Genomic DNA, 13,183 nt, shown 5'->3' with positions numbered 1-13,183 from the left:
GAAAGAGAATGACAAAACACTCTAGTCTGTGTTTTGTTTTTTTGTTTTTTTTTCACCTTTCCCAGAGAAGTCCATCTTGCCCTGACAACGTGACTAACAGGGTTTTGGACAGACCACACAATATGAAGCATTCACTGAAAGTCAACAGTTGCATTGCACAGGCAAGTGTGTGTTGAAAAGTGTGTCTGCATTTCCCTTTCATTAGTGTTCAGGAAGTTTCTAATTACAGGGCAGCCAAGGAAAAAAAAAGAAATGATGAGCTTCATATCTCTTGCTTCAGACTTAAAAGACTGTATACTCACAAAGACTGGTTATTCAGCTTAGTTATAAAAAACAAAAAACCCAAAACTGCTGTTTTATGAGTATTCATTCATGATATCATTCATGATACATCATTCATGATAGTGGTTATGCAAATTAGTTGCAATAATGTTTCCAGGCTAAGCTAGTTGTTTGGAGAAAGATATTTTCCTGGTATTTAATGTGGCTAGGTGGACAGAAATGCCTTAATTTCACAGAACCTAAAATACCTACTGTTACTATTAACAGTTTAGGGGGAAAAAGGATGAATGGGTGCCTATTTGTAACTGGGACTGAAAATGTCATCACTGTCTGGCAATAATGACCAATGATTTTATTCTGAAGAAAGTGAACCTTACCCAATAATTTTCCCATATGACTCCTTTGTTACTTCTTTTGAACATAACTTTGGAATGAAAATTGTACATATAAATTACATCTATCCTTGTGTATTGGACTTTTAAACTAATTTTTTATTTTGAAATAACTTAAGGTAAGAAATTGCAAAAATATGGAACTTCCCTGGCGGTCCAGTGGTTAAGACTTTGCCTTCCAATGTGGGGGGTGTGGGTTTGACCTCTGGTCAGTGAGCTGAGATCCCACATGCCTCCCAGCCAAAAAACCAAAACACAAAACAGAAGCAATATTGTAACAAATTTAATAAAGACTTTAAAAAAATGGTCCACATCAAAGAAAAATTGCAAAAAAACTTCCGTATATTCTTTACCCAGATTTCCCAAATATAATATCTTGACTGGCCATAGTTCATTATCAAAACCAGGAAACTGACATTGGTAGAATGATATTAACTAAACTACAAACCTTATTTGGATTTTATTAGTCTTCTGTATGTTAGATTTTATCAAGCCTGACAACTTCTGCCTTTTGATTGGAGGGTAAAATTCATTCACATTTAATATTATAGTTATCTGCAGTGGTTATGTTCCAAAGACTCCTGGTGGATGCCTGAAATCTCAGGTATGCTGTATCCTACATATATTATGTTTTTTCTTATTCATACCTATGATAAAGTTTAATTTATAAATTAGGCACAGTAAGAGTTTACCAACACTAATTAATAATAAAACAGAACAATTATAGCAATATATGTAATGAAAGTTATATGAATTTGGTCTCTCTCAAAGTATTTTATGGTACAAATTTAATACCTTTTCCACCTTAGCTAAGCACCTATCTGCACTGTAGCAGTAACGTTTGCAGTTTGAGGTGTGACAGCAAAACTAGCACGGATTTCTTTTTTCTTCTTCACAGTTTCACAGATAAAAGGTTCCTTCCTACTGTAGATCTTAGCACCCTCAGCATACAATTTTTTTTTTCTTTCCTTAAGTTGAGAACATTTACCTTTTCATTTATAGGAAGCACTTTACAGTTTCTCTTTGGCATATCCGAATTGCCAGCATCACTGCTCTTGTGCTTTGGGACCATTATTAAGTGAAATAAGGGTTACTTGAATTCAAACACTGAGATACTGCAACAGTCAGTTTTATAACCAGGATGGCTACTAAGTGGCTAATGGGTAGAATACTTTGGACAAAGGGATGATTCATGTTTCAGGTGGGATGGAGCAGGATATTATGAGATTTCATCATGTTGCTCAGAACAGTGCAAAATTTTAAACTTACGAATTATTTCTGGAATTTTCCACTTAATATTTTTGGACTTCAGTTGACCACAGGTAACTGAAACTTTGGAAAGGGAAACAGCAGATAAGAAGGGACTACTATATTATAGTTATGGTTGGATTTCCCTCTGCCATTTTGCTTTCTGTTTTCTATATGTCTCATTTCTTTTTTTGTTCCTCTGTTCCTTGCGTTAAGTTGGTATCTTCTAGCAGACCATTTTAGTTCCTTTGTTGATGTTTTAACTATATTTTTGAGTGATTTTCCTAGTGGTTACTCTAGGAATTATTTCTAGGTGCACCTTAATTTATTACAATCTACTTTATGCAAATAATAATTCCAGTAAAATATAGAAACTTTGCTCTAACATAGTTCCAATCCCTCCCCACTCCTTTGTGCTATTATCATATATATTAATTCTATATATGTTGTAAACCCAACAATATAGTATTGTAATTTATTGCTTTACATATTCCTTTTCTTTTAAAGAAGATTAAGAAGAAAAGAGAAAAATTGTATTTATAAAATATTTTATATTGATGTATTTATTTACAATTTCTTTCTTCCTATGGATTCAATTACCATCTTGTGTTCTTTCCTTACTCTGTTATAGCCCCAATTTCTTCCCCTCTTTTGTACTATTATTTTCATATATATTGCATCTTTAAGTCCAACAACACAATTTTATTATTATTTTATGTAATTGACTTCTAAATCAGTTAAGAGAAGAGAAAAAATATATGTATTTATACCATCATTTAAAATTTTCTATATACTTACCTGTATCAGTGCTCTCTATTTCTTTGTGTGGATTTGAGTTACTATCTGGTGTCACTTCCTTTCAACCTGAATGTTTTCCACTATTTCTTGTAATGCATATCTCCTAGCAAGAAAAATTATCTCAGTCTGTATTGATGTGGGAATGTCTTTTTTTTTCTTCTTTTCTTGAAGGATAATTTTATTGGATATAGTATCCTTGGTTGACAGTTTTATTCTTTCAGCACTTTGAATATGTCGTCCAGTTGCCTTCAAGCTCCATTGATGAGAAGTCATCTATTAATCTTATTTTGGTTACCTTGTACATGATGAACCTTTTTTCTTCTGTAACTTCCAAGATTTTATTTTTGTCTTGGATACTCAACAGATAGAACTCAACAGATAGAATATGTCTAGGTTTGGATCTCTTTGTATTTTTCCCACTTGGAACTGGTTGAGCTTTTCAACATGTTTTTAATCAAATTTGGGAAATTTTCAGCCATTATTTCTTCAAATATTTTTTCTTTCCTTTTTTTCTCTCCCCTCTGAGATTCCACTTGCATATACATTAGTGTAGTTGATGTTGTCCCCAGTCTTCGAGGCTTTGTTCATTTTTCTTCATTATTTTAATTTTATTTTTCTGTTCTTCAGATTGAATAATCTCTATTGAGGCACCTTTCAATTCACTGATTCTTCTACAAGCTCACATCTGTTTATCCTCTCTAATAAATTTTTCAGTTATTTTTAAAATTAATTAATTATTATTATTATTTTTTGGCTGTGTTGGGTCTTCGTTGCTGCGTGTGAGCTTTCTCTAGTTGAGGCCAGCGGGGGCTACTCTTCATTGCGGTGCGCGGGCTTCTCATTGGAGTGGCTTCTCTTGTTGCAGAGCACGGGCTCTAGGTGCATGGGCTTCGGTAGTTGTAGTACACGGGCTCAGTAGTTGTGTCTCGTGGGCTCTAGAGCACAGGCTCAGCAGTTGTGGTGCATGGACTTAGTTGCTCCGCGGCATGTGGGATCTTCCCCAACCAAGGCTCGAACCTGTGTCTCCTGCATTGGCAGGCAGATTCTTAACCACTGTGCCACCAGGGAAGTCCTCAGTTATGTTTTAACTCCAGATTTTCCATTTGGTTATTTTTTCTAATGTCTGTATTTCTTTATTGCTATTTTCTATTTGATATGTTATTGCAACATACTTTCCTTTAATTCATGCTTTCCTTTAGTTCTGTGAACGTATAACAGATGCTGTGAAATATTTCTTAAGTTCATAATCTGGGGTCCTTCAGAGATAGTTATTATTGACTGCTTTTTCCCTGTGTGTGGCTCATGAGGTCACAATTTCCTGTTTTTCTTTTTTGTTTCTAGTGGTTGTTGTTGCTGAAAACTGGGTATTTTAGATTATATATTATAGCAACTCATGGATTCTGATCCTTTCTCTGGGAAGTTTACTGTTGCTGTTTGTTTGTTTTAGTGACTTTCCTCTGCTCGTTCTATGGAGTCTTCCCTTACAATGTTGAGACTCTGTATCAGCTCAGTTATTTTCCATTCTTGTTTTTATTTTTAAGCTTAGTAAGGTAGGAAAAGAGATACCCCTGAATGGATTTAAAGAACAAAAGGATGTTGCTCTAGGATAAAGTGCCATGAGCGATGTTTTTAAATATCTGTTTGCCTTGTAGTTTCTAACCTAATAGACCTGGGCAGTTAGCTGTTGTACACATGCTTCCCGCTTTTGGCTTTAATATATAGAGAGCCTCTATCCAGGTCTTGATGCAGGATATGGTAGTGACAGTAGTAGTGGTGAATAGTTGGGTGGTAAACACAGGGGTTATGAATGGAAATGAGAAGAGGAAATAAAGTTGCTGACACCGAACTTTGGGCGCCAGTAACAAACTTCCTCTAAACATTTTGAGTACTAGTCTTACACCTTCTGGAATTTCACTTATTCTGCTTTTTTTTTTTTAATTAGAGAGTTATATTTAACATCCTTTGACGTTAAGGATAGTTAGGAATGAAAAAGAGAGACATCAAAAGAGAGTGTCAGTGCTAGTCTGTGAATTTCCTTCATACATAAACCTGACATAATGTAATATCCATCCATCCATCCACCCATCTATCCAACAAATATTTATCCTGAACCTACTATATTTTTAGGCATAGCGCTAGGCAGTAGGGATGGATAACTCTTTGAACAAGATAAATGTGGTCACCAACTTTATGCATCTTTAATTGTCTCAGGAAAGGCAGACATTGTATAAGTGGAATGAAAGGCTTGAAAGAGAAGTACAAGGTATAAATGGAACCAGTAACAGGCAGACCAAACGTATTCTGAAGGTCATGGAAGGCTTCTCTGTCAAGGTGACATTTAAGCTGTGTCCTGGAGAATAGGTGAGCTATATCTAGTGAACAGTTGCCTACAAGGCTCTACATGATCTGTCCATGACTATTATTTCCAAACTCATCATAAGCCATTTTCACTCTTGCTCACCATTCACCAGCCACTTGTCTTCTCTCAGTTCCTCAAATTGCCCGCCTGGAACACTATATTCTAAATTCATTCCGCCTCACCTTCTATAGTTAGCTCCTTTCCAGAGATCAGGTCTCAGGTTATTCTCTAGTTCCACTTTTTGCTTGTTTCCATCATTTTGTACAGCACTGTTTCTAATTGTTTAATATTTAGCTGCTTTCAAGTTAAACTGGTACTTCAGAATGAACAAACATTTCTTTTAAAACATCAGCATTAAAATTGAAATTTAACATGAATATGTTTTTAAAATTCTTAACAAATAGCTAAAGTGAAAAATGTTCCTTTTTTATTGTGAATTTGTGTAATACTGATCCAGTTAAGAAAACAAACAGTGGCATGTGGTTTTTTAATTATAAATAGTACAAAAACAATTTTAATTTTCTGTAATTTCAATATATTTCTCATGAAATACTTGGCAAATGCAAAAAAAAAAATCCTGGAGTTTCCCAATAATTACTCACAGAATAAATTTGAACAAAGAAATATGGAAATTAAGAAGTACTATCAGAATATGTTTATCCTTTCCTAAATTATGTGAGTATACCCATGCATATAAACAATTAAGGAGCTCAATCTAACTGGTCCCCTTGGGTAGAGTTTTACTTCCTAAGGTTCACACCCATTATCATCTAAATCTTGGGAATACATCCAAGAGAAGGCTTAACAATAAGGATTGTTTATTTTGTAGGTTTTAAAGAAGCTAGAGTGCCAGAGAAGACTTTTGAAGTGTGAAGAGATTTCCTGTAATTGAAATCAACATGTCATTTATAGATCCTTATCAGCACATTATAGTAAGTCATTTACTGTTTATATATTCTTCTGGGAGGGGGCAGACATACTTTTGTGCATGAGTATTGCTGATGTTGCTAGTAAAGTATAAAACTCTATGAAAAGCCTTGGACTTTTTATGAAAATCTTATGAACTTAGTGTGTTTCAAATAAGGTAGAATCTGTAATAAAAGTAACTCATCTCCTCTTTTTATCACTGTAAGTTTACAGAAAAGAGGGACTTGGAGGGAAAAAATACCAAAATATATGTAACAGTATTGAACATTCATGGAACAGTAAAAAGTGTAGTTATCACTCAGCAATTATCAGCCTGCACACTTCACATGAATTGACAGAGAGAAGATAAAATAATTATTGAGTTAAGGGCTATATTTTGGTGTGCATTTTCAGAGTAATTAATTTTGTAAACTCTCCCATACTTAGATGTATTTAAGCAAACTCTTTTATAGGTGGGCAATTTTTAATAAAAAGTTGAATAATTCAAATTTTGGTATGTAATTTTCCAAACTCCGTTGGAAGTGTACACTTTTTCTTCTGATCAAAAAAGCAGAGGAGAAAAATTTCTTTGCTGAATTTAACACTTGAGATCCAGTTAGATTTATATGGACTAGAAATAGTTTTTATGGATGTTAAGGAACAATACAAAGCCTCATTTTTATTCAGAATGAAACACTCTTCTCTTACCCTACAACCCTTTCGAGCTGCCATCCTCTTTCTTTCCCTGCTTGGATAGCAAGGATTAATGTACCATAACTTTTTGTAGTTCTTTCTTCCATTCACAGCTTGAATCATTGAAAACTGGACGCAGGTTTTCCACTTTATGGAAAGGTCTCATCAAGGGCCTCTTTGGTGCTGAATCAAATGGATTCTTCAGGTCCCCTCCCCCATCCCCATCTCTGTTGGTCATTCTCCTCTTCGTAAAACTCCTTAAAAGTTTTTTTTTTTTTTTGCAAGCTTCTCTTAATGTTTGACTCCTTTTTTAAACTGAGACATAGCATATATAAAGTGCATACATTTTAATTGTTCAGCCTGATGGATTTTTACATGAAACCATGAAACCATCATACAGATAAAAATACACATTATAAGTACCCTAGAAGAGTTGTTCATGTCCCTTCCAGTCAATAAACTCCACAAAACTAACCAATATTTGTCTTCTATTACCAAAGATCAGGTTTCCTGTTCTTGACCCTCATGTAGATGCCTGCATTCAACATTTTGTCTGCGAGATTCATTCATGTTATTGTGAGTAGCAGAATTCCACACTTCTACATTGCCTTGTAGTATCTCATTATCTGATACAGTGTACCACAAACTATTTATCTAGTCTACTGATAACCCTCATGTCCTCACCGAATGGCAATGGTACCTTTGCTAAATATCAGGCAACCATATATGTGTGGCTTGGTTTCTTTTCTTTTCTATTGGTCTATTAGTCTTTGCCCCAGTACCAATCTTTCTTAATGTCTATAGCTTTGAAATGTGTCTTTATATATGGTAGTGTGAATCCTCCAACTTTTTCTTCTTCAAGATTGTCTTGGCTTTTCTTAGGCCTCTGCACTTCCATATAGGTTTTGAAATCAATTTGTCAATATACACACACACACACACATACACACACACACAGAAATGCTGGGATTTTTATTAATACTGAAATTATTCTGTAGATGGATTAGGGGAGAGATGACATGATAGTAATATTGAATCTTCCAATCTATTTACAATCATGAAACTAATGTTAAACTAATGTTTCACTAGAAACTAAAAAGCTAATGTTGTATTTACATGGAAATACAAGTGTTTTTTATAGATCCAGTGAACTTACAGAATTTCTTTATTAATTCTAATAGTTTGAAGTTTTTTTAGATTTTCAACTTACACATTCCTGTTATCAGTGAATAATTCCAGTTTTCCTTCCACCGTTATGGTGTTCTGTAGATGAATTTTAACATTGAGGGTAGGTGCAGATTAGTTTTTTCTTACCCTACCACCTCAAGAGAGATGGATAATTTCTATAATTCAGAGAATTCAATCAGAGAGTTCATTCTTAAACCTTAATATGAAAATCTGGCACTTGAAACTGAGAAGGAAGATAAGGTTAAGGTGTATAGCCCTGAGCTTGAGATAAAGACCAATAATAATTCTAAATCGTAACATTTATACTTTCAATTCAGTTTATCTTCAAATCTATTTTAATATTTTTTTCTGAGCACTTATCACCATTTATTGAATGCCCATTGTGTACTACTCCCTGTCAGTAGGCACTGGGAAATCAAAATAATCCTTGAACTGAGCTTATGTCTAGCAGAAAAATAATTTATAATAACTTTAAGGGCTCTGATAGGAACAATGAAGATTACTCTGGGAATATACAACATGAATAACTAATAACAGGAATCCTTCTGGAATTCCTAAAGGAAGTGACATGGAAGCACAGACCTGAAGGTATAGTAGAAGTTAGGTGAAGAGAGAGAAAATGACTTTTCTGGATTGGGAAAAGCGTATGTGAAGTAGTCTGGAGGTGAGAAAGTACATGTTGTAAGGAAATGAAAGAATTTCGGTATGGCTGGAGCATAACACATTTCAAAGAAATTATTATTTCAAATGACCTTCACTTTTCTGCCTAATATGACCAGGCCTTATTACTAACTGCTATGCAGGCCTCACATGTCTCATGTCAGATGGCCATATTAACAGGCCATTTAGTTTCTTTTTTTAACACGACAGAGCATGTTTAAAACCAAATTGCATCTGGATGTTTTAAGACTCATTTCTGTCACCTTTTCTTGCAAATTTGGTTAACTATAGACAAATATTTAGGCCATAATAATTACCTGTGTGGCATCTTAATATGATGAAGCATGCTAAAACCACATATCTGTAACACATTTTTCTTGACCTTCTCCAGCATCAGAATTGGACAATCATTTACCGTTCCAGTGTATAGCCCTTTTCAATGAGAGGGTCCTAAGAGCTTTATACTTTCATTCATGCTTGTTTTTGCTGTGTGTGTGAAAAAAAACTGTGCATGTGTGTGTGTAAATTTTTTTAGTGACAAAATTTCCTGCCCTAGTTATCACAGAAGGATACTTTTCAAACTATATAACTGAGAATACTTTTATTAAAAAGGAAAAATGGGGAAAACTAAGCCAACTTACTAGTAATGAAGGGTGCCAGACAGATCGACACAGTTTTGGCTGCCTCAAGGCGGTGAAGATTGGACTCACCCTCACCACACCTGTAATGCATGTTGGAGAATCGTGTGGGCTGATGCAGCGAGTTCTCTTGTTTCCAATGGTGCCAGCTTTTAAGAACGTAGGAGAAAATGGAGTAATATATGTAGGGCACAATGCAGTTCCCATATGTCTAGAGTTGTTCTGAGGTACTTTCCATCCTGAAGGGTATTTGTGTATTTGTGTCTCCAGAATCTACTGAAGTTCTTTTGGACCAGGAAGATATCAATCTTGCAAAGATAGATCAAATATAAAATACTTATAAAAATTTCCATCTTTTTACTCTGAAAAGATGAGTCACTTCCCTGGAGTGAAAAAAAATCTAGAGCTCTTCCCACCACCAATTAGCAATGGAGGGCCACTGTCCCACATCCACGGAAAACTGAGTTCGTGTCCACACTGAGGTCAACCACCTGGGTATGCGAGCATGACTGCCTGCTAAACTACAGGGATATTTGAAAAAGGTCATTGTAGGATGACTGGAAATGTTACCAAAAAAGTAGAAAGCTATTATTCTAGATGATTATGGTCACAGGGTGGGGGGGAAAAAACACTGGTGTAGGTAATCAAAGAACTAGTGTTTTAGTGGTAGTTCCAGACTTTAGTTACGTGCTCTTGAGCACTTAAACTGACTTTTAGCTGCTTCATATGAAGTATGAGTAGTACCTGCTGTGTCTGTTCCACGGGGCTTTTATAAATAATAAATCATTATGTACACAAGCATTTTTTTTTACATCTTTATTGGAGTATAATTGCTTTACAATAGTGTGTTAGTTTCTGCTTTATAACAAAGTGAATCAGTTATACATATACATATGTTCCCATGTCTCTTCCCTCTTGCATCTCCCTCCCTCCCACCTTCCCTATCCCACCCCTCCAGGCGGTCACAAAGCACCGAGCTGATCTCCCTGTGCTATGCGGCTGCTTCCCACTAGCTATCTATTTTACGTTTGGTAGTGTATATATGTCCATGCCACTCTCTCACTTTGTCACAGCTTACCCCTCCCGCTCCCCATATTCTCAAGTCCATTCTCTAGTAGGTCTGTATCTTTATTCCTGTCTTAACCCCAGGTTCTTCATGACATTTTTTTTCTTAAATTCCATATATATGTGTTAGCATATGGTATTTGTCTTTCTCTTTCTGACTTACTTCACTCTGTATGATAGACTCTAGGTCTATCCATATCATTACAAATAGCTCAATTTTGTTTCTTTTTATGGCAGAGTAATATTCCATTTTATACATGTGCCACTTCTTCTTTATCCATTCATCCGATGATGGACATTTAGGTTGTTTCCAGCTCCTGGCTATTGTAAATAGAGCTGCAATGAACATTTTGGTACATGACTCTTTTTGAATTATGGTTTTCTCAGGGTATATGCCCAGTAGTGGGATTGCAGGTCATATGGTAGTTTTATTTGTAGTTTTTTTAAGGAACCTCCATACTGTTCTCCATAGTGGCTGTACCAATTCACATTCCCACCAGCAGTGCAAGAGGGTTCCCTTTTCTCCACACCCTCTCCAGCATTTATTGTTTCTAGATTTTTTGATCATGGCCATTCTGACTGGTGTGAGATGATATCTCATTGCAGTTTTGATTTGCATTTCTCTAATGATTAATGATGTTGAGCATTCTTTCATGTGTTTGTTGGCAGTCTGTATATCTTGTTTGGAGAAATGTCTATTTAGATCTTCTGCCCATTTTTGGATTGGGTTGTTTGTTTTATTGTTATTGAGCTGCATGAGCTGCTTATAAATTTTGGAGATTAATCCTTTGTCAGTTGCTTCATTTGCAAATATTTTCTCCCATTCTGAGGGTTGTCTTTTCGTCTTGTTTATGGTTTCCTTTGCTGTGCAAAAGCTTTGAAGTTTCATTAGGTCCCATTTGTTTATTTTTGCTTTTATTTCCATTTCTCTAGGAAGTGGGTCAAAAAGGATCTTGCTGTGATTTATGTCATAGAGTGTTCTGCCTATGTTTTCCTCTAAGAGTTTGATAGTTTCTGGCCTTACATTTCGGTCTTTAATCCATTTTGAGTTTATTTTTGTGTATGGTGTTAGGGAGTGATCTAATTTCATACTTTTACATGTAGCTGTCCAGTTTTCCCAGCACCACTTATTGAAGAGGCTGTCCTTTCTCCACTGTACATTCCTGCCTCCTTTATCAAAGATAAGGTGACCATATGTGCGTGGGTTTATCTCTGGGCTTTCTCTCCTGTTCCATTGATCTATCTTTCTGTTTTCGTTCCAGTAGCATACTGTCTTGATGACTGTAGCTTTGTAGTATAGTCTGAAGTCAGGGAGCCTGATACCTCCAGCTCCGTTTTTCGTTCTCAAGATTGCTTTGGCTATTCGGGGTCTTTTGTGTTTCCATACAAATAGTGAAATTTTTTGTTCTAGTTCTGTGAAAAATGCCATTGGTAGTTTGATAGGGATTGCATTGAATCTGTAGATTGCTTTGGGTAGTATAGTCATTTTCACAATGTTGATTCTTCCAATCCAGGAACATGGTATATCTCTCCATCTATCTGTATCATCTTTAATTTCTTTCATCAGTGTCTTATAATTTTCTGCATACAGGTCTTTTGTCTCCTTAGGTAGGTTTATTCCTAGATATTTTATTCTTTTTGTTGCAATGGTAAATGGGAGTGTTTTCTTTTTTTTTTTTTTTAACATCTTTATTGGGGTATAATTGCTTTACAGTGGTGTGTTAGTTTCTGCTTTATAACAAAGTGAATCAGTTATACATATACATATGTTCCCATATCTCTTCCCTCTTGCGTCTCCCTCCCTCCCACCCTCCCTATCCCACCCCTCCAGGCTGTCACAAAGCACCGAGCCAATATCCCTGTGCCATGTGGCTGCTTCCCACTAGCCATCTATCTTACTACGTTTGTTAGTGTGTATATGTCCATGACTCTCTCTCGCCCCGTCACAGCTCACCCTTCCCCCTCCCCATAACCTCAAGTCCGTTCTCTAGGAGGTCTGCGTCTTTATTCCTGCCTTACCCCTAGGTTCTTCATGACATTTTTTTTTCTTAAATTCCATATATATGTGTTAGCATACGGTATTTGTCTTTTTCTTTCTGACTTACTTCACTGTGTATGACAGACTCTAGGTCTATCCACCTCATTACAAATAGCTCAATTTCGTTTCTTTTTATGGCTGAGTAATATTCCATTGTATATATGTGCCACATCTTCTTTATCCATTCATCCGATGATGGGCACTTAGGTTGTTTCCATCTCCGGGCTATTGTAAATAGAGCTGCAATGAACATTTTGGTACATGACTCTTTTTGAATTTCGGTTTTCTCAGGGTACATGCCCAGTAGTGGGATTGCTGGGTCATATGGTAGTTCTATTTGTAGTTTTTTAAGGAACCTCCATACTGTTCTCCATAGTGGCTGAACCAATTCACATTCCCACCAGCAGTGCAAGAGGGTTCCCTTTTCTCCACACCCTCTCCAGCATTTATTGTTTCTAGATTTTTTGATGATGGCCATTCTGACTGGTGTGAGATGATATCTCATTGTAGTTTTGATTTGCATTTCTCTAATGATTAATGATGTTGAGCATTCTTTCATGTGTTTGTTGGCAGTCTGTATATCTTCTTTGGAGAAATGTCTATTTAGGTCTTCTGCCCATTTTTGGATTGGGTTGTTTGTTTTATTGTTATTGAGCTGCATGAGCTGCTTGTAAATTTTGGAGATTAATCCTTTGTCGGTTGCTTCATTTGCAAATATTTTCTCCCATTCTGAGGGTTGTCTTTTGGTCTTGTTTGTGGTTTCCTTTGCTGTGCAAAAGCTTTGAAGTTTCATTAGGTCCCATTTGTTTATTTTTGTTTTTATTTCCATTACTCTAGGAGGTGGGTCAGAAAGAATCTTGCTGTGATTTATGTCATAGAGTGTTCTGCCTATGTTTTCCTCTAAGAGTTTGATAGT

At 35.8% G+C, this 13,183-nt stretch overlaps 1 protein-coding gene across 8 annotated transcripts in view; it reads left to right on the top strand.

Annotated features, from left to right (window-relative positions):
* Window positions 1-13,183, top strand: part of PLA2G4A (phospholipase A2 group IVA) — a 189,354-nt gene that overhangs the window by 45,205 nt on the left and 130,966 nt on the right. For all 8 annotated transcript variants that reach the window (XR_004525901.2, XR_012331125.1, XM_019918613.3 and 5 more), the window contains exon 2: window positions 5,909-6,011. Coding sequence is in view for 6 of the 8 variants with exons in the window: in XM_019918613.3 (XP_019774172.1) it covers window positions 5,979-6,011 (33 nt within the window). In the remaining 2 variants the exon portion in view is untranslated. The remainder of the gene's footprint in view (window positions 1-5,908; window positions 6,012-13,183) is intronic.

The sequence above is a fragment of the Tursiops truncatus genome, chromosome 1, assembly GCF_011762595.2.
Source record: "Tursiops truncatus isolate mTurTru1 chromosome 1, mTurTru1.mat.Y, whole genome shotgun sequence".
NCBI lineage: Eukaryota > Metazoa > Chordata > Mammalia > Artiodactyla > Delphinidae > Tursiops > Tursiops truncatus.
This window is presented reverse-complemented; position numbering and strand designations above follow the sequence as displayed.